This window comes from Protopterus annectens, chromosome 12.part0 (genome assembly GCF_019279795.1).
Source record: "Protopterus annectens isolate FY-2018-M chromosome 12.part0, PAN1.0, whole genome shotgun sequence".
Classification (NCBI taxonomy): Eukaryota; Metazoa; Chordata; order Ceratodontiformes; family Protopteridae; genus Protopterus; species Protopterus annectens.
The window spans coordinates 187,607,549-187,633,107 of NC_056746.1; the positions used below are offsets into that span (position 1 = coordinate 187,607,549).

Sequence of the window (25,559 nt, forward strand, 5' to 3'; positions counted from 1 at the left end):
ACTACATTTAAATATATCAAAAATAGAGAGTGAATGTTTCAATCAGAGCTCGGTTTAATATTATAACTCCCCCCAAAACTGGTGGCAAATGAAAACTGGAGTGAATGTTTGGGTAGGGCCTATATACATAGATCATAGAACATATTTATATATATCAGATCAGTGGAAGATCAGAAAGTACAAGGCAGTAGTTGGAAAGAGGTGTGTTGAAGAACTTTCAGCATTTGACCACAAAGTGATAGCATTTATGAATCTCCTGCAGAAACAGTTCAGAGTTACTACTCTGGCAATTGTAAAGATTAGGACTCACCTAACACTGGCTTGAGCTGGCTCCTGTTTCCAAAACGATTATGTCAAATCTGTTGTGGTTGTTGTGGGGGGTATACCACCAAACCCTTCTTATCTAATATAACCATCCACTGGGGTTGCACCATTTGTGGGGAAAGCAAGTTAAGTTAGGATGACCCTAATCTTCACAGTCATGAGTAAGATTTTCTGATGTTGAGTGGAAGATGGTTTCAGCTGGAAGGAGCTACCTCATGGAAACTCTCTTCTCTTAGTGTAGTCCAACCCGGGGATAAAATTAGACTTAAGATTGTTATCTTGGCTACAGAGGGAGTAAGCAATGTCTTTAAGTCTGCTTTTGAAAAATGAGCATAAATGATTAAGTACAAATTTTAAAGGTAAGGTTGCACTAATAACATGACATCACTGTGACAGGTAACCAACTTGACATGCACTAATAAAAAGCATCTTTATTATATTACAAAGTGCAATACACCCGCTTTCTACCTTGTAAAATGTAAATGACATAATTTTCATAAGAACAGCATTCAACAGAAACAAACTGGAATTCATAAAAGAAAAAACTGAGTACATCATAATGAACACAATCTTATTTCCAATGGAAACCTACACCAAGTACACTGTGGTCACGTCACATGACTTAAAGCTTTCACTAACCAGAGTCTGGGACGGAGTTTAAACATATTGGACCTTCATTTGTTGTTAAATTTTATCTGTATAATGAATGCTGCGCACTCACCTGGGTCTACGCAAATGTTGATGTACTTCATACACTGATCAGGACGAAGATGCTTCAAGGCTTCTGCAGCTTTTTTTCTTTTCTGTTGCTCCAACTTTTTCTTCTCTTTCATTTTTTCTCTCTCTAGTTTCTTAGCTTCCCGTTCATATTTTCTCTTCTCAGTCTTACGTTTGTCTTCATCTATATCTTGCGATGTTTTCTTATTCCTCTTTTTGTTTGTCAACTTTGAACCACCATCCACTTGTTCACTACAAATATCAAGTGATATAGGCTGACCAAGAGCTTCGTCACATTTTGATTCTAACGCTTTATCCATCTTTCTACAGTTGGAAACAACAGCGGACGAGACTGCAACTTCGTTTCTATTCTGAAAATCTGAATCATTTTCAGCTTCAGTTTCTGAATCTGAAATTTCCCAGGTGATAGGTCGCTTTTGTGGTTCACTACCAGAACCATCATTGTTGGATTTTGAGTACGGGTCCATTACGCTATTATCTTTACTCATGTTTCTAGATACACTAGCCTTAAAATAACCTATACCATGCCATTATACACAACAAACAACTGAATCGGCATAAAGTATTTTAATCACTTATAGAAAAAATAATTCTAAAGTATATTTCCGTTGCCACTCAGAAAAGCCAAGTCCTCTACCCGTCATTGTATCTTCCTTTGAATTTCAAAAATATAACAACCTTACACTTGTTGTCTTTCGTACAATTTGGGTAAAATTAACGATTGTAAGAATGCTTAGCTCTTATCTGCTATGATTTGGCTCCTCAGATTTAGCTCCGTTCCTCCTAGAGTTGTTTAACTTGTTAGCATGCTTTATAAAAACAGCCACAGGCATGTTTATTACGAGCATATAACCTATTAAAATTAAACTAAATCTATACAGAAGTGTTCCCTTCACTGACTATATAAGGTCTAGCGTATGAAAGACTTTTGTTGTATAATATAAGTACTACTCTTTCACACTTTCTGCTGTGATTTTAAATGCTACTGCTAGCATTTTAATGCTCAAGCAACGAAAAGTATGATTCAGTTACAAGTTTAGGGTTTAGCACCTCGCGTTTGTTGGATGGTGCCAAGCTGTATTCACCTCAGTATATCTGCAGTCTTTCTAGGAAAAACGCTGATGAGCGCTGGGATTATGAAAGCAGATGATTACTATTTAGCAGGAAATAAAATTCGGAAAGGTGATAATGACACAACGATAATGTTGATTTAGGAGCTGAGGTTTGCAAGTAAAGCAAAGTTTTATTCCCTAGTATAGTGGACTATAAATCTGAAATGATAATTTTCAAAAGCATTTTCGTTATCAACAGAAAAAAAACGTAGAAAATGCGAGACTGTTAACCTATTTTATTTTCCCCGTCTTTGCTTCTTATACTATTTTTACTCTCGAGACCCGTTTTTTTTTAAACTTGCACAAGGAAGAAAAAATAAAGTGCGTTTTCTCAGTAACATTCAAGATCGGACAAACCTTCTACCTTAGCATTACAGTAATAACACGATATCCTTCCAATAACCATCATTTAACAGCCATACTACCTCCAGTCCATTTACACTTCACAAACTAAACTTCGTGCAGTTGTAGTCAGAAGCGGATACCCCAGCCGGAATATTTTCACTGATGCACAACGGGACCTCTTCATATTACCCCTCAACTGTTCCTCACTTTGACTCAAAGCATTGCTCTTTTTCTCCTAAAACTGGTAATTTGGTAGGCGTAATGTGGTGGATTAAACTTAATAAATAAATAACAAAAATAGAGTTATGCACTTATACTCGTAGATGTTAACTCGGGCATCTCATTCTGCAAACGTTTCAAGTTAACACAAAGTGTCCGTCATTATAGCTTGTTATTTCTAGACTTGTTCCAAATGATAGATTTACACTATCCAATTATACGTGCAAGAAAAAAAATCCAATTACGTATACAAAGTTATAAAGCGTTAGCAGAGCAAGTAACTTTGCCAGGTGCAAGAAGAAACGTTTGCCCCTCTAGAAGCTGGAACTGTAAATATATTGAGAAGTTTCAAGCGCACAACTCATAGCGTTACACTAACGTGTCAATTTGCAACCTTGAGTTACTCGTTCTTACTGAACGCTGGTTTTGTTGTAGTTCCAGATAGAAATATATATGTTTATACATTTAATAGGGTTTAATATTTCATAGTAAATTAGAAATCTCAGGACAGGCGCTATGGCTCGTAAGAAACGGATAAGGTGGATTGCAGCTATGGCCAAAAAGATCCGTGAATACAGGGAACTGAAGAACCGGCCACGGGACTCGCAGCGCTATGCCTTGGACTACGAAACAATGACGCGACCTTTTACTGGTAAACGGCTTCCAGTTCTGGCGTGGGAGAATGTTAGAGTCGAGAATCGTCTTTTTCAGCTTCTTAACAGATTGAAACTGTTTGGTATCGGTCGAATAGTGACTCGGAAGTCGTGGCTCTGTGATTACGAAGAGCCATGTTTCTGGACCATTACCAAAGTGAAAGTCGATTATACAGCCGAGGTAGATGGATTTAAGTTTTATACTTTAATAAGCTTAATACAGTTTCATTATGTCTTCCTTGCGTTTTTATTGCCACCAGTTTTGGGGGTTATAATATTAACCGAGTTCTGATTGAAACACCCCACTTCGCTTGGTGCACTTTCAGGTCTTTAAGGCAAGCATTAGAGGTGAGAGGCATACATGTGCAATGTGCAGACGTTACATATTTTATAGGGCAGACCAGACGTCTGTGATTCGGCTTGCGGGATCCCAAGTTGGATGAGGTAATCTCCAGCATATTCTGCCTGTTAGGGATCCCCTCTCTGGATCCGTAGATCATCAGTAGGTGTCATTGGCAGCTTAGCTGACTCTCAGCCTGAAGGAACAGTGATTGTGTTTTGGGATATCCTCTAGTATTGCAGGGTTTTGGGGCTCTTCACTGTAGATAAGATAGCGAGCTAAGCAGCACTGCAGTTAGACCCCATTCAACTTGAAACTAGGGGCTCATACTCGGTTCGCGCAGGAATGGGCATGGCCTGCTTGATTGACAAGGTGGTCGGCAATGTTTCAATATGGAAATGCACCACGGTTGACACGGAACATAACTCTCACTCATAGCTCTCAACCTTCCATCTCCAAAATGAGGAACACTAGCCTTCATAATGTGGGACAAATGGGCAAAATGTGGAACACTTCAACTAGGAAGGCTATTGGATGGTTAAAATATGCTAGTTTCACTTATAAATAAGATCTTTTAATTAATATGATTCATTTCTATTTACCATGGATTTCACTGAAAAAAGTTCCAAACACTGAATGTGTGACAGAGTCTTTCAATGTGGAAATTTGAGGAACATGAACTTTTTAAGACATCAAATGAGGTACGTTCCTCGTAACGAGGTACACTTGAGAGGTGTGGTGTACCTCATTTGGGGTTTTAAAAAGCTCAAGTTCTACATTGAAAGACTGTCTTTTTTAAGTGAAATCCATTGTAAATAGAAATGAGTCATATTCATTAAAACGTCCACATTTTGCCCATTTGTTCCACGATGTGAGGGCTAGTGTTCCTCATTTTGGAGACTGAAGGTTGAGCGCTATGACAAGGAATACATTGTAATGCAGTATTCAGGGCTTCAAAAATGGTTCTTTTAAAGAGCAAGACATCAGCAGTGCCTTTTACTGTAAAAGAAGCAGCGAGTTTGAAATGATTCTGTGTTTTGGCAGGTTCTTTTGCCAGACAAAGCCCCTTACAAAACATTCATGCACACAACAAACTTCTTTTCTCCTTTTTCAGGGGGGCAAGCCCCCTGCAACCCCCCGCTGAACAAGTGCTGTGCAACGGTGCTGCTACTGCAAACAATTTCAGCTGTTAATACTGCAAACAATTTCAGCAGTTAATAACAGTATTGTTTTAGAGGAAACAGTTTTGTGGTGTGAACTCTGCCCGTTTGAATTGTGATGTACAACAGGCATCTTAGTTTTATGTCCTTAGTAAAACATTTCTTTTTTGGGAGTGAATGTCAACCTTTTGGCACAGCTGCTGAATATTAATGACATTGCAGTGTGTCAGGTGGGGCTTGCTACTGCGCATTTGGTGAGTTAACAGTCTTCAATATCACCTGAGTGGCTCTAGTGCATGCAGGAGATTTCCATTTACTTGATGCTAAGAAAATATCTTAATCTTGTATCCTCACAATGGTATCTATGCAGATTTTGACTGCACCTTGAAACTTGTCCATAAAAACTGTGGAGAGGAGAGACAAGGCATTCTGGGGGTACTATATTCAGTTTGATGAAACGAGTATGTGCACAGTGGTTATTGGCACACATCGGTTATTGGCACACATCAACAACCACACTGTTAAAACACTTCACAGAAAACATTTCTGAATATAAGGTCATATACCTTCAGGTCTACAAAATGCCAAGAGACTATCCTGGCGAGTCCCACAACCTTTCCAGGTATATGTGTGAAGACAAAGTGTTGATACTTTTTTTCACAGAATTTGTAGAACTGCTGCTGAGTCAGGCTCAACTGTAGCATGAAATCTCCTTTGCAGTACTCTAGTCTAGGTTTTCCCATAGAGGCTGGGAAACTTGATACTTTTGTAATTGGAACATACGTTCCTGTCTGTTTCTTGCAATATAGTAATTTCCTAGCAATATCTTGGCATAAGTTTAAGCAGTGAAACCGATACATTTGTCACATCCCTTCTAAAAGTTAGTTAAAATGTAATTAATGTCAGAAGATCAAGAATAGACACTGTAGATCAGTTTAATGTGTGTGTGGCTTATATTTTTAAGAAGCATGCGAGACTGTGCGTGCATGTATAAATTCCAGACACATGCAATCCCCATTGTCATTTCGTAGATGCAGCCAGAGTGAGCATGTATGATCGTAGTTGTTAGTTTGTATATAAGTTACTTAAATCATAGTCAGTAAGCCTTTATAATAAAGTGTTTGTGTAGAATAAAACTGCTTACACAGAACTCATGAAGACTCGTTTATTCATGTGCCAACACAAAAGTAACATGGTGTCAGAACCGGGATGGAAGAGAGAAGAGTTTAGCATATGGTCAGCAATGTCGAAGTGTAAAAATTGGAGCCATTTCCAAAAGTTTTGCAAAACAAGTGAGCCACAGTTGTAAAAAAAGATCGCACAAAAAAAGCAAGTTGATCAGGTAGAGCTGAAACAGTCAGCTTTCTATGTAGGTGATGTTAATGCAGTAAACTTATTAGCAAGGAGTGAAGTATTTTGTACAGTCCAGATTAATGGAAAATCCACAGAGCTCAAAGTAGACACTGGGTCAAAGTGTAATGTTATATCAGCAGACGCATTTGCAAGAGTGAAAATTTGCAAACCACTCAATGTAACCAGTAGTGCGAGACTTGTTGCTTATGGAGGTGAAGAAATTCAAACAGCAGGTTCAGTAATACATTCATGTTATTTAGACAAGTACTGTTATAGCTTGTTATTCTACATAGTCTGATGACCAGTGCAGTCTTTACTGGGTCTCAAAGATAGTTTGAGAATGAATCTGCTTTCTTTTGCCAAAGAAGTTCATGTGAGTACAGTTCCAAGTTCCAAATTCCAATTTTTCTGAAGCCATTTTCTCTTGAGTATGCTGTTTTCGATGACAAATTGGGCAAACTTCCAGTTGTGTATTCCCTGAAGTTAGACCCAGAGATCACTCAAGTAGTCAGACCAGCAAGAATAGTTCCGATGGAAATGCAAAATAAAGTTAAAGCTCAGTTGGATAAGATGGTGCAGCAAGGTGTGATTTGTCCAGTCACAGAACCAACAGAATGGGTGTCGTCTATGGTAGCTGCTCACAAAAAAAGGCTCAGATGAAATTAGAATATGCATTGACCTTAGAGACCTGAACAAAGCATTAAAAAGACCATATCCAATGCGTACAGTTGAAGTTGCATCTCCAATACCGAATGCCATTGTATTTTCTGTTTTGGGTTCAGAGAGTTCATTTTGGCAAGTGATGCTTGATCGCAGGTACAGATTCCTAAGGATGCCGTTTGGAATAAATTCTGCAAGTGAAGTCTTTCAGTGTGCAATGGAACATTTTTTTAGGTTCTCTTTGTATCATAATAGTAGACAATCTAATCTTTGTATCATAATAGTAGACTATCTATTAGTTGGAGGCAGTGGTGAAGGCAGAGCATGACAGAAACCTCAAGAAAGTTCTAGACAGAGCACGTGAAGTAAACTTAAAGCTCAATCCTCTGAAGTGCAAATTCAGACTTCCAGAAGTTATGTACGTAGGTCATTTGTTTACAAGTACAGGCTTCAGACCTGACCCGACCAAGCAAACAGCTCTTCTGGAGATTTCAATGCCAGACAATGTACAAGGTTTACGTTTTCAGGGTATGGTCAACTATTTAGACAAATTTATACCAGACTTCAATGAGTTGACAGCGCCTTTGAGAGAGCCAACGCAAAAATGTTTTATAGTCATGGTTGGAACATCATCAGAAGGCATTTGATGACCTTAAGCAGAAAATTGCCACGTCACCTACGTTAAGATACTATGATGTGAATAAACCAGTTCTTTCCTGTGATGCTTCAAAATTTGCTGTTGGCACAGTTATTCTTCAAGAGGGCAGACCAGTAGCCTATGCACCTAGGACATTAACTCAAACTGAGATGCATTATGCTCAAATTGAGAGAGAGCTTTTGGCGATGGTATTTGCATGTTCCGAGTTTCACAATTATATTCATGGTCGAGCTATCCCAGATTGAAACAGATCATCAACCTGTAGTTACTATTCTGAAGAAGCCTATGCATTCTGCTCCGACAAGATTATAAAGAACTATGCTCATATTGCAAAAGTAGAATTTCAAAATGGTCTACACTAAAGGTAAATTGCTCTATCCAGATCACCTAGAAGTACAACAAAACAGCTTGATGTTGAGACTTCTGACTTTGATGTAATGTCAGTGCATAATTTTTCCACCACTAGACTTGATGAGTTGAGAGATCACACTACCACTGATCCAATTCACAAAAGCGTGAAGCAATCTAGTGTATCACCTGAGGTGCAAGCATATTTTCCTTACAGAGATGAATTTTTGATGGAAGATGGCATTGTTTTCAAAAGTCCTAAAATTGCTGTTCCTGCTTCCTTACAAGAATATATTCAGATTTTGCATCGTGATCACCCGGGTTTATCATTCCACTAAGGGAAGAGCAAGAGAATTAGTATTTTGGCCTTCATTATCAAAAGACATTGATAGAGTTCTTTCTTCTTGTTCCGTATGTAATAGTATCAGAGCGCATTTGCAGAGAGATCCGCTTCAGCTAAGTTCAATTCCTGAACTACCTTGGTCTGCAGTAGCAACTGGTATCTTTGAGTGGAACAGTCAACACTACTTGGTTTTGGTAGACTCTCTTGTTTGAATTGAATTGGATTGAGTTTGATCCTCTACCAAACTTGACCTCAACAGCTGTTATCACTAAGTTGAAACATCATTTTTCAGTTCATGGTGGTCCACACAAACTTTTTTCTGAAAATGGTACTTAATTCACTAGCCAGTTGTTTCAGAAATTTGCAGAAGAATGTGACTTTGTATATGTTACTAGTAGTCCTGAATATCCTCAATTCAATGGTCTAGCTGAATGAGCAGTATAGAGTGCAAAGCAATTACTTGAAAAGTCAAAGCATGAAAATACAGATGCATTCTTGAATTTGCTTAATCTGGAAACATACCTCGTGATGATATTCTTGGCTCGCCTGCTCAAAGACTACTTTCCAGACAAACTAGAACTAATGCTACCTGTTTCATCAAGTTTGTTGCAGCCTAATCCTAAGAACAATAAAACCATCAAAGCTCAATTGTTTAAGAAGTGTTGTTTTTGTCTTTCAGCTTTTCCCAGTTAGGGGTCGCCACAGCGGAACTCCGGTCAGCTAATGATTGGCAGTAGATTTTGATGAATGCCGAGGTGCCAGCTCGACGTTCATCCTTCAACGAAGGCACGCCCATTTGCGCATGTTTTTTGAATGCCCACCCAACCATGGGGAGGACATGCAGACTCCACACAGAAGGCACTCCCCGCACTTCAGCCGAGAATCAAACAGGAGAACCACTTGCTGTGTGGCAACAACGCTACCGCTGCACCACCGCGGATAATTGTTTACTAGATTTCTGGGCATTACAATTGTTTAAGAAGTGTAATGTCCAGGAATCTAGTTACGACAGATCGAGCAGATTACTTAGTTCATTGAGGGAAGGAGAGACGATACAAATTCAGACCACAAAAGGTTTTGATCTAATAGGACAGATTACAGACATCTCTGCTGAGCCAAGATCCTATTTGATAAGCTCTGAGGGTGTGGAGTATAGGAGGAATCGCAGACATCGTCCTGTACCAGAATCATCATCATCATCATCATCATCATTGCAGTCACAACATTGTATCTGTGGTGCAAACTCTAAATCAGAGTCAGATATTGTTTCGAGCATGCAAGGCTGTGCGTGCAGGTATAAATTCCAGACACGTGCAATCCCTAGTGCCATTTTGTAGAAGCTAGAAAGTGAGCATGTATGATCTCAGTTGCTAGTTTGTATACAAGTTACTTAAATCATAGTCAGCCTCTATAGTGATGTCTGTGTAGAATAAAGCTGCTTGATAAGAACCCACAAAGACTCTATTATTCATGTCCCAACACAAAAGCGACAAGACACGTACAGAAAATAATTCTGTGCGGTGCCAACTCTTTGCCATACAGTACCCTGATAAATTGAGCTTTGTCGTGTTTATTGCTTTGTCTTTATTATTGCAATTGTTTCCATAGTTATAGTAGCAAAACAAGGGATCTAACGGGTTCCGGCGTGTAGCTTGCAAGACATTTCCCTGGGAGCTACATCGCCAAAACCAAATGGCTGCAGCAGCACTTTGCCGTAGTGCAATACGGCTGAAAAGCATAGCCGCTGCAGCTGTAAACTATGAATGGAGATATTATACCTGGTGGCGATCCTTACAGACAGCTGCCCGGCTGTATTCAAGCAGAGACAGCCGTACTGGATGTGTAACACATTCCTTATTCTCATTCGAGAAATGCATTTATTTCATTATTTAAATAAATAAATGCATTTATTTCATTTATTTAAATAAATAAATGCATTTTTTTTTCAGTATTTAAATAAATAAATGCATTTATTTCAATATTTAAATAAATAATGAAATAAATACATTCCTTGAATGAGAATAAGGAATGTGTTACACATCCAGTAAGGCTGTCTCTGCTTGAATACAGCCGGGCAGCTGTCTGTAAGGATCGCCACCAGGTATAATATTTCCGTTCATAGTTTACAGCTGCAGCGGCTATGCTTTTCAGCCGTATTGCACTATGGCAAAGTGCTGCTGCAGCCATTTGGTTTTGGCGATGTAGCTCCCAGGGAAATGTCTTGCAAGCTACATGCTGGAACCCTGATCTAACATATGAGATGTTTAGAGAATAAATACGTGCTTTCACAAAAAAAAAAATGCCTTTTTTCAGTGACTTGAGAATGGGGAAAGCCATATTTCTTAAACACTGTTGGAATATTCTGTGATCTGAGCACTTATGCATTGTTGAAGGAATGTCTCCTTTTAGTGGTGCTGTATTTTTCAAGGCATATTCAAGGTAGTGTGCAGTTCTTGGTCTTATTTAGCTACCCTAAGTTAACCCATTGAAGTGTGTGTGTGTGTGTGTGTGTGTGTGTGTGTGTGTGTGTGTGTATATGTATGTATGTATATGTATGTGTGTAAATATATATGTATATATATGTATATGTATATATATATATATATATATATATATATATATATATATATATATATATATATATAATTTTTTTCCCCACTTTGTGCTCCCTGATTTATCCTGCAGCCTTCCTCCCCAGTGGCCTACATCCATGCTGCGACTACCAGCTCTAAGGTTTTCCCTTTGGACTTACTGCAAAGTAGTTGGGATAATCATGGAATCTATGGAAGTCCTGATCACCACTAACCAGGTTTTTTTTTTTTTTTTTTACACTTTCTGGACCTACCTCGTTACTTTCCCCATTGCGGTCTCCTGGATTTGTTCAAGGGTCTAGTGTGCAGTGGGGACTTGATGCATATCACCCTGCCTGTATGACAGCTCAGCTGTGCATACCATCCACAACCACATTTCCCCTCTTTGGATTGCACACCTCAGTGTGATGTCCCTAATCTGTATTTAGGATCTCTGCAAGGAAGCCCATGTAACTGCCCCCCCCCCATCATGGACTCGCTCATCCCTCCCCTGATGCTCCATCAGTTGCCCAAGTCAATGAACAAACACAGGTCGGCTGGGCTGTAGTCAGAACTATCTCAATGTCTATGCTGCCAGAGTGGCAGTACAAGTGAATATGTTTGAAATTGCCCTGTGTTGTCATTTGTTGTGTTTGGGGTTCAGTTGGTATTTCAGTGATTATTACATCACTTTACAGATTTGTTGGTAGACACTTTATTTGCTGTGCCAGGTGTGTTCCTTTATATATGGAGTGCTTTCTGGCTGACAGCAAACTACAAAACCAGATTTCATGATTCATGTGTGCTTAATTAGAACAGTTTTCATTTTCTTTGCAGTCATAAACGTTAAGATCAGGCATCTAAAAACTGTAACACTTTTTTTGAATATTTGCTTTCAGTGTGAGGTAGTAACAAGACAACCATGTTCCTGTTTACCTCCGTTGTAGGCTTACATGATTATCCTATGTAAGATGATGAGTACGCTTTGTTCTAGGAACCCAAACGCAGATGATGGATTGGAATTCCAGTTTTCAAAATATTTTGTCATTGTATACAGCTAATTATAAAACATGATTTTCTTTGCATAAAAATAGTGTGGAATTAATTATTATTTTTTTTTAATATAGAATCTGGACCATGGAAAAGCCTGGGGAGTCCTTACTTTCAGAGGTGAGCTATATGTATTCAGCAGTAAAGAAGGAAATGCTTCCAGTAAGAGAAGCAGTGGTATGTTACTTGGCTAACTGTAAAAAATGTTGTTGTCTTGAAGGGGGATGAATCGAAATTGCATTTTTATGCAAGTTTGTGTTGTGGCTCAGTCCTGTTTACTAACATTGCTAAATTTTAATGAGTTTGTGTTAAAAGTGTGCTAATTTTGAAAGGCAGGATAGCTTGAATAAGTGTTGATAATGAGGGGGACCTGAATGCACATATCAGGGCAGAACTAGGTTTGAGAACTGCCTTGTCGCACATGAATGGGGAGTGGGAATAAAGGAAAGGCCATTATAGACTTCTGTTTGGCAAATGGCTTGATAGTAGCCAACACATGATTCAGCAAGAGAGATAATCACAAGATCACATACAGGAGTGGCCAACATGCAACACAGGTATACGTCCATCTAATAAGGAAAGGCACTGGAGTAGTATCAGTGATTTGCAAAGTCAGCCCTGATGAAGCAGTTGACCCACATCATAAACGCTGTTTGTTGCAATCAGCTGCAAGCAGTGGTCAAAGAAGGCTCAAAGGTCAACAAGAGACTAGGCTGAAAACTTTGAAGCTGATTGGAGAGAGCACAATAATTCAAGGAATTACTCAGGGCTGTAGCACCTCAGGAAAAAGAGAAAATAGGTTGAGTTGGAGAATGGCACCACCTCAAAACATATGTGAGGATTACATAACAGGTCTGGAAGTAAGGTACATAAGGAATTCTGGTGGTGTAATACAGAAGTCCTCAAAAGGCAAAGTGTACAGAAAAAAGTTGGAGATGACAGACCAAGCTAGGAAGGAATACTGTTTGGCTAACAAAAAGGTTAGAAGAGGGGTTGTAATAGCATAGAGCAAGGCATCAGAGGCACTCTGCCAGCTTTCTGGAAAGTGACTCAGTAGATGACACAAAAGCTCTATCCGATTGCAACACAAAGACAGAAATAAAAAAAGAAGGTAGACCACATCCTTCATAAGGGATGTTAGCAACAACCTGCTCCCAGGTCCACGGGATGTCAAAGGTAGATGGAAGGAGTATTTCCAGCAGCTTCTGAATGAAAAAAAAACTCTACAAAAGCTGTACTGCCCCCAGACACAACCTACAGTAAAGGAATAGGAGGAGCCCACCCTTGATGAATAACAAACAGCTATAAGGAAAATGAAGGGAAGGCAGCAGGCTCAGATGAGGTCACAGCAGATGTGATAAAAATGTTGGGTGAGATGGGGAGAAATGGCTCCCAAAGGTACTCAGCAGTGTGGAGAGAAAGGCATGTACCAGATAATTGGTGAACAGGCATACTGTGTTTAAGAACAAAGGGGCATTCACATCTGTGTGCAGTTTAGATATATCCAACTCCTATCACATTGCATGAAAGTTCTGGAGATGGTGATTAATAAAAGAATACAAGTAGTAGAGAATAAGATAAATGAGTGGTTCAGATTCAGTTCAGGATGCAGCTCAACTGAACTAGTGTTTTCAGGGAGAGAGTTGAGAAGTCACTAGTGACAAAGAAGTAATTCATCTTGGGCATTCCTTGACTTGGAGAAAGAATATGACAATGTCCCAAGAAAGCTGATGTGGGCAATCTTGTGGTGGTTCATAGTCCCAGAAACCTTTGTAGAATTAGTGCAGGCTGTGCAGGCTGTGTAGGAGGACCCAGGTATGACTCAAGTACAAAAGGTGTTCGGTCTCACAGAGGGGTTTCCAGTGCTACTGGATGTACATCAGGGCTCCGCTCTGAGCTCACTGCTGCTCCTACTAGTGATGGACTATATTAGCAAATAGGTTGGAGGGTAGTTAACAAAGCTGCAGTAAGCAGATGATGTGGTATATTACAGGCAGACCCTGACCAAGAACTTTAGCAAATGCAGTTTCAGGTATCTAGGAAGGGTGGTTGAGGAGAAGTCTGAATGAGGAGGTCAGAGCTAGAATCGAAGGGGACTACAGCCAAGTGGTACAGTGTTGGGGTAGTATATGATAGAAGAATGCCAAATAAGCTGAAAAGGAAAGTGTACAAAACTGTGGTGACACCACTACTAATGTGTGGTACAGACACCTGGATGGTAAAGTAAAGGCAGAGCACTTGAGGAAACTAGAGGTAATGGGAGATTAAAGTGCCTGAGATTGGTGATAGGGTGCAGTTGTGAAACAGACAAAGGAATGAGGACATCTGAGCAGAAGCCAAAGTAGATCCTGCTGGAGAAAAGGTCAAAGAGAACATTGACGAAGTACCACCTGGAAAATCCTGAATATGAAAGATTCAGCATATATGTACTGCATAAACTAGAGATGGTCAGCGTACATGTACTGGATAAACTAGAGATGAGGCATCATGAAGGCAACAGGAACACCATCTTAGAGAAGGTGGAGCTCCAGTGCTTGCAAACCACTTGCACTGAATACTTAAGAAAGCAAAATCAGTCTTTTTTTTATTGAAAACAAGATGAATGGTCCCAATATCTAGGAAAAAGGTCTGATTTTTAAAAAAAGAAAAAAGGAGGACACCCAAGCACATACACTGTTATAGCAAATTTTCAGACTGATCTGAAGAAGCCATGTGGTAAGAGTGTTTTTAGAATGTTAGTGAATCCTTAGTATCTCAAGCAGGACAGTTTAAGTAGTAACACATGATTATTTTTCAGCAAGGAAAGGAATTGTCTTGCTTGAACAGGCTGAGACACTTTTGGCTTATCCTGAATTTGGTTAACTGTTCTTATACAGCACAAGTACTGTAAGAGGATAAGGAAGGATTAGACAGTGTGGATACTCCACCCTATTGGTAGACATTGATCATATTCAAATGAGGTTTGTTTTACCACCAACAATTAAAACACCCCCCATTTTGACATATTCAAATTAGATGTATTTTACCTTCAGCAATTAAAATACCTGGCTATTCTGACCCCTTCCTTTACAAACCACTTATAACCAGGGCAGAGCTCACTGTAAAACCATTAAGATTTGACTGCAAGAACTCTTGTCTACCTGTAAAGACTAAATAAAACAGTTTTTCTAAAAGCTGCACCAGTTGCCTTATTCCTGGGGAGAGGAGGGTAGAGCAGCCATCTGTGGTCAGCTGTGGGGCAGATATGCTTCTATCTCAATCAAAGTCTTTTGTCCTGTAGTCCAGATCCCTGGATACAAGGTAGGGTATCACACGCTGCCTTCATTGAGTGGATCTTTGGTATTCAACTACTGAAACAGTCCAGTCATATCTTGTGCAGTCCTTCCCAAGTATAGCAGGCCATCTGCAAAAAAAAGTTTTATATTCTGTTCCTGTATATTGATGACCTTGATCTGTGACGTTCTCAGTCTCTGTATTAGAGTTAAGTACACAGCAAGTAAGAGGTGGGGACAACAGTCATCTTTGTCTGTTGGAACTTAAGAAAGGCTCTTGACCTTATTGGAGGTCCCTCTGTATTACATGTAACATTTTAAATAATTTAATAAATGCTTGTGGAAATCCCAAAATATCCATGACTCAAAATGGACTGCAGCCTTCTATTCACTCGTATACTTTTCAGATGGTTAGGTTTCTTACACTGATAACGTTCTGGACTTGCATCACTGTTTTTCAGCACATTTTCAAATGTTTGCCTGTCCCAGTGTGAGTCTGTCTGATCCTTATGAACCAAAAAAGGTACCACAGAGGCAAGCTTCCTTTCTGTTATTGTCATAAACAGTATGCCGTCATGGGTTTTGTTGATTTGGTCGACGGGGAGTTTTATCAGCATTTGTTTAATCAACCACATTTGGTCAGTTATACAAATGGTTGACAGGAGAGTGAGATCAACATTCCCTTGTTAGGGTAATATTCCCTTTCTCTGAAGACTGTGCAGTCTCTTGAGTTAGTATGTATAATTAGCTGGAGGGGTGCATGGGGGCTTGCACCCCTGCAATAAACAATGTTTTAAAGTTGCATGCACCAAGGTTCTTACTCCGCACATGCATACTAGGTTGTCAGTGTTTTGGTTCAACATTGACTGGTTTACCTTCAGTATGCTGATGCACATGTTAGTCTAACAACTGAGAGTAAATCTTAAGAGATGATTGCAGTGTTCCAGCTACCCAAAATTTCATCCATGTGTAATTGCACAGTTTTGTCAACATGGGGAAGGTATAACTATTTAAATGAGTGCAGTACCTCAGGAAGCAGTCCATCTTGACCCAGTGACTTGCCCTTATTAAGAACTCTTATTGCTTTCTGGACCTCTTTCAAGGTAAGAGGGGACAGAAACAAATCTTGAATCATTGTGGGTAAATCGCTGTCCATTGTACATTTCATGCTTTACAGTCTGATCACTCCTTTCTTTTGAATGTGGTGTCCTTGTAGTAGTTAAAACTAGTGAGGTTACTGTTGAGGAACTCAAAATTGTACTGTGTATTGAATCTGCAGACTTTGCAACCAGTCTTGTGGTCAGTGATTTCTGGGAATCAGTGGTGGTTTCAGAATATTTGCTTTTGAGTACAGTCTTTAAAAAAAAAATGATCAGAGCAGTCTAAAAGCACTTATACCCTTAATCTACGGTGGTTTGTTCCAGAAGTCTGCCAGTTGTGAGTTTATTTTTACTATCACTGTCGTTATTATAGACATGTGCCAGTTCGAGGCTCTGTATTTAAACTGTTTATTGCTGGAAGAGGGTTGCAGGTAACACATTTTCTGTGGGATGTATAGTGTCTGGAAACGCAATTAAAAAAAAATTTTGTCTTGTACCCTGACTCTTCTAGGCATGTAGGCCAAACCAATATTTAAACTTGCTAAAGCAGCTCTGAAATGATTTTTTTCTTTTTTGTGGTACTGTGTGTGTGAAGCAGGCAGTGCTTTCACAGTCTGTTGCAGACATAGTCCAGACTCAGGATTTTTGTAGGAGGTAGTGAAGGAAATCATATGGGAGTCATTTTTTTCCTGTGTTATGTTCCTGTTATTTTGTCTGCAGCAGTAATTTTCATATCATTTGTTTGTTGTTGAGGAGTGTCATGTGGTTAACATTTATGAAATTGGACTTTTTGTGTAAATATATGGTTCAAAAGCTTTTTTTTTTTTTTTTTTTTTTTTTTTTTTTTTTTTTAACTGGGTCACATCCTAGTCCATAAGGGCAAGGTTAAATGCAATATATGTGGAAAGTTAGTGCAGTTAATCAACCAACATGTTACAGAGGTGGGAGGAAACTGGTGTGCCCAAAGTAAAGTCGCACACTTACCAGAAGAGCATGCAAAATTCCAAACAGTAACCAGAAGTGAGGTAACCCCAAGATCCTGGAACTGTGAAAAAGAGATCTTGCATTGAAGTCACCATGTTTAAAACCCTTGGTTGTGGAGGTATTCAGCTACCAAGAGACATTGAGGCAGAAGAGGTGATACTAAAACTGTTTCTTTTGTCCCGTTTTCTGTATGACAGTAAGGCCTCTTGTGGAGTTCAGTTTTTTTTTTTTTTTTTTTTTTTTCGTTTTGGAACAAATAAAAGGAAATAATTTCTGTCTCTGTGAACAGAGGCACGTAACATTTCTAATCGGTATTCTTAATGCAAGCTGTTTTGCCATTTGGTTTATAATTTAGGTTTCGCTGGTATAAGTGGTAGATGCAGCAGTTTAGTATAACACACGTGGCTTTTCGTAAACTATATACAGCTGACTTCAGCTTAAATGTTATATTCAGCAAATAAAAGTGTAGCACTTGCATTCCATTTCACATTTTTAGCGAAGTTTGCTAGTGGCTGTTGAATTCATATTATTCACAAAAAATACAGTTTTATGAAAAAAAGGACCTAAAAAAGCTGTCACAGCCAATGCTGTTCCCCCTTCCTACTTTGTGGCTGTGATGGGTGAAACTTAACTTACTGATGTCATGTCAGGGCCAGAAGTTCTGTGTTTTAGCTTCTGCCTAGTGCAGTAGCAGTTTAGTAATTGCAAACTGAATATACATTTTGCTGACATCCATTTCTCCTATCTTTCAGTAGTGCTTGTCCTTTGTTAGGGGATATAGTTTTATCATTTATCTATTTCATTTCTACTAGTTGCTGTCAAGGGAGTTCTGTCAGGAAGCATATCTTAAGCATTACAAAGTCAAACACCGGGCACCCAGGTAATGCTAATATGTACTGAATACAGTTCTGATAAGAAAATATTAGCCTTGTATGGATGATCACTGTTTGAGCTGGAGTTTCTAATGTTTAGTACCTATCAGGATGTTATAAAAAAATGACACTGCTACAGAACTTCCAAGATGGCTGCATGCTAATCAACAGCTTAACTTAAGGTGTCCCAATGTGAAAATAGAAGTTGAGACAAGGGAGTGCCACTGAAACTGTATGTTGGATGAAATTGAGTTACTCTCTAGTAAGAACACTACCTGGATGCCAGCAAAAGAGAGATTTGGAAAAGCTGAAAAAAAATCAGCCAGAAAAGGTGAAGATAAAACAGTCTATGAAGATTCTGCAGCAGTTCAGCAAAAAAAAAAAAAAAAGCTGAAACTTGAACTGTGTAAGAGATTTGGATCCAGTCATTTAGAGGAAAAATAAATCAGATGTACTCGGAGGTGATTAACAAACAAAACATCAAAGGAATATATTGGCTCAAAATAACAAATGGCTGTAAAAGGTAGAATCTTTAACTAATGGTTCAGATGAACTGATAAAACTACAAAAATGAAGAAGAAAAAAATGAGTAATAAGGCTTCCCAAGAAGAGATGTTTAGAAAAATAGTTAAGACACAGTGTGTGCAGAGAAAACGTGAGGTTTTCTGCTGTACCAGAGAGACTGGAAGAACTGCATTAATTTAACGAAAGTACACTCCAGCAGCACAGCGGGATTTTTTAATTTGAAAGGGCACATCAGCTATATGCTACAAACCTGGCCATGAGAAAGCAGCCAAGACCTATATTAGTAAATATGAAATATTACGGTCAGAAAAGTTGATCCTGACAGAACTGTGGCAGAAGGGAAAAGTATTAAAAATTGAAGACAGTAGAGTGTTTGTGGAAAATGAGTGTTCATTGTACACCTGGCAGAAGAGAAGCACATTTATCCCAGCAATCAGGGAATGTTGTGAGGCATGTGGAGATTCAAGCTGCTGTTTCTAGTTGTCTCTTATTCTGGAGAATCAAATACATTTTTGATTTAGAACAGGCAAAGGAAAAAACTGAGCCAGCAAGCAGAAGGTAACTGCTTCTCATTTTTCTGATAGTAAAGGTCATAGAGAGACTTTGTCAGTGAAATCTTTTCCAGTGTTCCAAAGGAAGATACTTGAGAGACAGAAAAAAGCAGAGAAGTTGATTAAAAAATCAGGAGTACCTTGGACTTTAACCAGCATCCTGTGTTGGAGAGGAAGATGAACAGGAAGACCAGCAACATTGAAATTAGTGAATGAACAGGAAGACCAGCAACATTGAAATTAGTGAATAAATGGGAGATTATAAAGCATCTACCCCATTTCTGAAATATGGCTTTGTAAGAAAAATGTGATTAAAAAAGACTGGACTTGTGTTGACTTTAAGTGGATTATAAAGCATATACTCCACTTTGTCATTAATGTTTAGAAGGACGCAAAATGGAGGGAACTAAGTAAAATAATTGTTGTTCTTATAGGTTTTCATATAACTCATTCCGTAATATAAACTACATGTTATACAGGGTAAAGCAGTTTTTGTGTAGTGTGTAGTCAGGGAAATTTTAAATGTTAGGGGCGGAATGTGTACATTAATGCCTTTGGCTAAATTGGCTTTGAAAGAAAGACAACATGAAGAAGAACTTCATGAAGAAAGCAAAGTTTCTAACATCTGCAACAATATTATTTTTTCCATTAGCGAATACTCAGTGGGAGTCAGTCTACACCTTAATGCAGTTTACATTCTGTTCTGAGTTAAATTTATAAAGATTCATTGGTGAGGATTTTTCCATGGAGACAAGTTGTCTGCAGGTCCAAGCTATTAATATTGAGAGGTCTGAGCATTCTTTGCCGAGGGAAATGAAAATGTTAAAGGTACAATGGCAAGCAGTCCAGTGAGAAATAGTTTGAAATTCTAGGAAGTGAGTAAGAGATATCGGTCCCTCTAGTAGTGTTAATACTTTAAAGGACAATGGTGGGATTCTATTATTATTACTCAACTTCTCTGTCCTTTTTCTCCCTGTTTATTGTCCCTGCTATGAATAAACAACATAGCATTTAAATATTTTAAATTTATTGTTTCTCTCCACTAGAAGGTGATTTCACTTTCAAAAAACTTTTATCCCACCCTTGCTGCAGTCTCCAATTCATTAATATCATCAAGGCCACTAAATACAGGTAGTTTTCTGGCCAGTTGTCTCCCCAAACTGACTCCTAAAAACCCACCCATGCTGTAATGTCACAGCCCCCTGGTCCTTCCCGTGCCCATAGAGAAAGTAAAGGCTAGAACAAGGAAACAGTTCATGAGTCAAGTCTCCTGCTGTGAGCTGTCAATCACAGCAGGTAACAGCTCAAATTACCCTTAGCACTATGACAGCTAGACAAGTTAAGTGTGAAGGGGGATGGGAAAAGTCAAAGTAGTACTATTCAAGCTTCACAAAAAATGCAGTTTAGCCATTCTAAAAAGAAGCAGCAATAAAAATAATTTTGAAAGTCTGTTCTATGGCATTTGCACAGTGTTTAAGTAGTCATTGAACAACATGAAATGTTACTTAAAACTAACTGAAAGACAGCAGTGTATGCATATAAAATCTATGCAGTGACAGGAGCTTTAGGAAGAAAGAGACCTGCATGATTTAACTTTTTACAGACTAACATTGCATTTTGGGATACCTAGAGGCAGACTAAACAATCAGAATTACTTCAAGATTCCAGTCCCCATGGTGTCAGACTTGGAAATTATGTACAAAAATAAAACCTGTAAATAGTCCCAGAGTGGTGTTAAAATGTAGGAAACACCAAACCATGATGAAATAAACATGTTTTTCTGAGTCTGTGGGTGTGGTTCTCTGCATTTACTAGAACAGTATACAGTTTAGTTTTATTTAAAGATAGCCAGGGCACTTTTTCTTAGAACTAAGAGTTCATGTTTTCTGAAAGCATACAAGCTACATTTTTACATCTGCGAGGGGAGTAGAGGAAACACAGGCTGGAGTCTGTGTTTTAGCATGGATTACCTTATTTTTAGGTTAGATAATGCCTGTGGATGCAGCTTTCAATTTGGTAAAACTCCCCCCCCCCCTTTTTTTTTGAAAGCACACATAGCATTGTGTTTCTGTTCTAAGTTAATAGTAGATGGGGGTGTTTTGAAAATGCATTTTATTTTTTGTTTGAGGGTTTTCATTAAAAAACGTCTTGAAAATGTGACACAGTTTCAGATGAAGATGAGAAGAAACAAGTGTATAAAAGATCAGCTTCCCAAACAGTTTGTGCATGTAACACAAACATTGGAAATATACATTCAAAAAAATCATGTGTAACAGGTGGAAAGAATAGCTTTTTATCATAATGGCTATGCTATTTGGGTTAATCTTGGAATTTAAATGACCTTACAAGTGTAGACAAAAAGATTAGAATATTGAATCGCATGAAGAAATACAGAATGCAAATAGCAGTGTTGCAAGAGACAGATTTAGGAAGGAATGCGCATGTGAAAGGATTTCAGGATGGATGTTCAGCAGAATATCGGAGACAAAGGGGCTACAGTAGTGACAGAAAAGAGGAAAAAGACAAAGGTGTATTTGTAGTAGTAAGGGGCTGTTGGCAAGGGAGGAGTATTACCCTGGCATATATTTATGTTCCACCTAAAGCTGTTATTAGAGCTTAAGATATTTTGGGGAGGAAATGGTCTGCTTGAAGCAGGGGATATTGCTTATAGTTGGGACTGGAACTTGATTTGCAACAGTGAGGAAGTATTGGGGGTCCTAGAATGGAAACTATATCAAAAGAGGGTATATATCTGAAGAAATTTATGAAAGTATTTGGTATGGAAGATGTGAATTCATTAGTAGGAACTTGGACAGAATTTGTATATTATTCCCCAGTGTGCAGTAACTGCTAGACTAGATTGAAATTATATTTTACAGTAATATTTCCATTTAATTGAAGCTTTGACACTCATCCAGTAATTATTTCAGATAGTACACCAAGAAAAACTAAGATAAAAATGCAAGGTAATGAAATAAAAATGAGAGCCTGGTGCTTTCCACCTACCTGTTAAAGGACAGGAATCTAAGGAATAGGTAGAGGAAATTAACCTAGACTTCTTAGGGAAGATAGATATATTTTCAGAAGTTATAGATAGTGAACGGGATAAAATGAAAATTGAGTTTGAAAAGAGGGTACAAATAAGAGGAAAAGATGTGGTTAAGAAATAATTACTTAGAGGGGATAACAAAGGTTAAAGTATTGCAGAATGAGGAGAATTTCATAGAACAAGAAGACTGTCTGGATAATATGCATGAGTTTAGAAAAATGCTGTGAAGCAACTATTTTTTGATAATTCCGGAGCACAAAAACTTTTAGCACAGCAACTTAGGCAGCTGAAAGTAGAAGGGGTTATTGCCAAACATAAGCAGCCTAGAACAAGAAAAATGACCAGAAATCCTGTATAGGTTGTAGAGGCATTTCAGAAAGTTTATGAAAATTTATATAAAGCAGGGAAATGTGAAAATAAAGAATAAAAAACATAAATGGAAATATTTTTGAAAATACTTAATTATGCCAAGATTTAGAGGTAGATGACGCTAATGTCGGAGGAAATTATATAAAATGATGTATAATTAGTCATCAGGAATGCCTCCAGGAATTAATGGTATGTCTGTGGCATTTTGGAAATTAGGAGGGAAGAAACTGAAGATCTGGAAGATTTTGTTTAACAGTATTTTTAAAACAAAGCAAATCACCACCACCATCTTGGAAGAAAGCTTTTGTGGCTGTACTAGTGACCCATCAGACCCAGCTTCATACACACCTATTTCAATTTTAAACCATGATTATAAAGTGTCTGTACTAGCTAATAGAACAGTGATGATCCAGAGAGAAGAGTACATTCTGACTAGTGTTCAAGAGAAGGAGTTTGGTAAAGTCTTGCAAACTTTCAGAGGACATCTAAAACTGCTTTTTGCAAGGCCTTAGTTAGCTTACTGACATTTTATTCCCTAGTTAACTTTTTTCCCTATGTGGTTCAGGGGAGGGATTGTTTCTGAGTGCTGGGTATAGTGTGGCAGCTTTATGTTCATTTCTAAAGATTAACTTAATAAGGATGTGGTGATTTAATGAGTTGTATTAACTCTTGTTTTCCATTCACAGGAAAGGAGGAGAAAGAAGTGAAGGAGATTGACAAAGTAATGTACCATGACTGGCGGCTTGTGCCAAAACATGAAGAAGAAGCTTTTAAAGTCTTTACACCAGTACCAGAGACAACAATTCGGTATTTGCCTTACCCCCCACTCTTGCGAGCCATGATTCTTGCTCAAAGACAAAAAGAAGGCAAGTCCACATCAGAGGAACCACTGCTGGATTTGGAAAGATTTGCATCATTCTCTAAAGACTTGCCAAGAAACCAGGAGATCCAGCAACAAGAGGGGACCCCTGTATAAAACGTGGCTATTTTGTACAGTTGTAGCACAGTTTATAGTTAGTGTATGTGTTCACATAGATACAGAAATTAGTTTTTCATGGTTGTTTCCTTCCAGTCTTGTGCGTAAAGTACATATTTTTTGTTATTGTTACTTAAAAGAAAGAGCCAGAGATGCAGACACATAAATGGCAATTACATAGAATTGTCAGTGTAGGCAGAGGTAAGTTTTGTGGGGAAGAATCACTTCAGATTACTAGAGAGACTTATGAATACAAGAAACTTGGTGTGTTTAGATGACAGTAATAGTATCCATACCTGAAGCCACTTCTGCTTCCACCCCCAATTTGTTGGTAATGGAGAACTTTGGGAGCAGAGCAGCATTCTTAGCCAGCATCCCTTGCCTGCCTTCTACCTGTCAAATTCCGGCTTTCTCTTTTTGGAGATTTAGGTATTTTAGTTCTTTAACAGCTGAACTAAAAGTAGTGTACATAATGATTTTTAAACTGCAGAAAAAAAGGAAACTGTATTGGCACCCCACACAGTAAAGTAGTTTGCTAAAGAGGTAGCATTGGTGAAATGGCAGTCCAAGTACCAATGAGGTGACCCTTTCCATATACTTCCATTTCAATAGTATGTAGTGACATATTCCAGTCATTTTTGGAACTCATTGCTCAAGTATAGTGATGATGTATTTGAGGCCAGTAGCTAAAATGCTTCAGTCTAAACAAAACTGAGGTCAGCAGTTCCTCATCTGTGCACATCCATATGTGATGTTAATTAAACATCATCATAAAACATGAAAGGGGGGTGGAAAGTAGCAGGGATTCATGGGCTACCCTGCTGTTTTATCTACTAGACCTTAAATATTCTAGTTGGCTAAAATTTAACCATTGTATAAATCTATCCTTTCCTAGTACCAAGATGAGTAGATCTACACACCTTCATAGTAACTGCTTCAGGTACCAAGGCTTCATAATCAAAGAAAAGCTCAAAACTTTTGATGAACAATTGCATTACTAACAGAGTTTATCTTTGCAGTAACTTTTGTGCATGGTATCCGTTTCATGAACGAGTTGCCAGCTATAAGTGCTCATCGGACTGAATTGCTACTGTGTACCATAATTATTTTATTTGAATGTAGTAATTTTATACTTGCAGGATTTGCTTTAGACCAAAAGTATAATAAAACCAATGACATTCTATAACTGATTCATTTCTAATGAGAATGTACTCTGTCTTGGTTGCCTTTTTGGGTAAATGAAAGTATACCAGCACATTTCAGGGGATTTTTTTTCCTCCCATGAGGTGGTGTTAACTCAAATGCAAACAAATTGTGCATTCTAAACCTAATTAAACTGTTTAGGTTGTTCAGAGATGCATTTCAGTGCAAAAACATGAATGTGAACTATAGAACTAGCCATATTCCATGAAACTTAGTTGAGAGAAAACAACTCACAGTACTTTCAAAGTGCTAAGCATCGTGACTTTTCAGTTAGTTTTAGCAACCTTTATAACTCACAGTAGTATATATTAATAGATGTTGGACAAGTCTGTTTTGTTTTTGACAAAAATGAGTTCACTGTAAGGAAAAAAGGGTACATTTTTATATTTAATGATTGCTATTAAAATTGAATTAAACCTATATTGATCTATTCATTTTAGTCATTTTTTCTCTTGAAAACTAAACATTCAGTGCTGTTTGAAGTTTGTCATTTTAGAAAGTGTGTCATGTAGTGAAGCTGTTTCCATTTTTACTATTTTTGTTGTCCGTTACTTTTGAAGTGGCATTTGTGGTATAGTAGTCTATGACCAGTGTTTACTAGTCTACATTAAGTATGATTGTCTTCAACATTCTAGCCTGTTTTGTGTATTTTGGACTGTCTTTATGGTTTGCTTTCAGACCTTAATAGTCATGTTTAGCACTGCAGCCGAATGGTTAATATGCAGTTTTCATTCAGACTTTCATATCTCTTAGCTTTTTAGCACAAGAATTATGGACAAAGCCAA

General features: G+C 38.2%; 2 protein-coding genes across 2 annotated transcripts in view; one reads left to right on the plus strand and one right to left on the minus strand.

The window, feature by feature from the left end:
• Nucleotides 1-2,985, minus strand: part of EME2 (essential meiotic structure-specific endonuclease subunit 2) — a 471,218-nt gene extending 468,233 nt beyond the window's left edge. The window contains exon 1 of the mRNA XM_044089218.1: nucleotides 1,046-2,985. Within this exon, the coding sequence (XP_043945153.1) occupies nucleotides 1,046-1,550 (505 nt within the window). The 5' untranslated portion in view covers nucleotides 1,551-2,985. The remainder of the gene's footprint in view (nucleotides 1-1,045) is intronic.
• A 127-nt stretch (nucleotides 2,986-3,112) lies between these two features.
• MRPS34 (mitochondrial ribosomal protein S34) lies at nucleotides 3,113-25,204 on the plus strand. Its single transcript, XM_044089219.1, has 3 exons — nucleotides 3,113-3,572; nucleotides 11,951-11,993; nucleotides 23,282-25,204. Exons 1-3 carry the CDS (start codon nucleotides 3,255-3,257, stop codon nucleotides 23,569-23,571), a joined length of 651 nt encoding a protein of 216 aa, XP_043945154.1. The 5' UTR covers nucleotides 3,113-3,254; the 3' UTR covers nucleotides 23,572-25,204.
• Nucleotides 25,205-25,559: the final 355 nt, after the last annotated feature.

Coding starts and splice junctions, on each gene's coding strand:
- MRPS34 (XM_044089219.1), top strand. CDS start 3,255: ATGGCTCGTAAGAAACGGATAAGGTGGATTGCAGCTATGGCCAAAAAG. Junction 3,573..11,950: donor AAGTCGATTATACAGCCGAG/GTAGATGGATTT, acceptor TTTTTAATATAG/AATCTGGACCATGGAAAAGC. Junction 11,994..23,281: donor GGGAGTCCTTACTTTCAGAG/GTGAGCTATATG, acceptor TTCCATTCACAG/GAAAGGAGGAGAAAGAAGTG.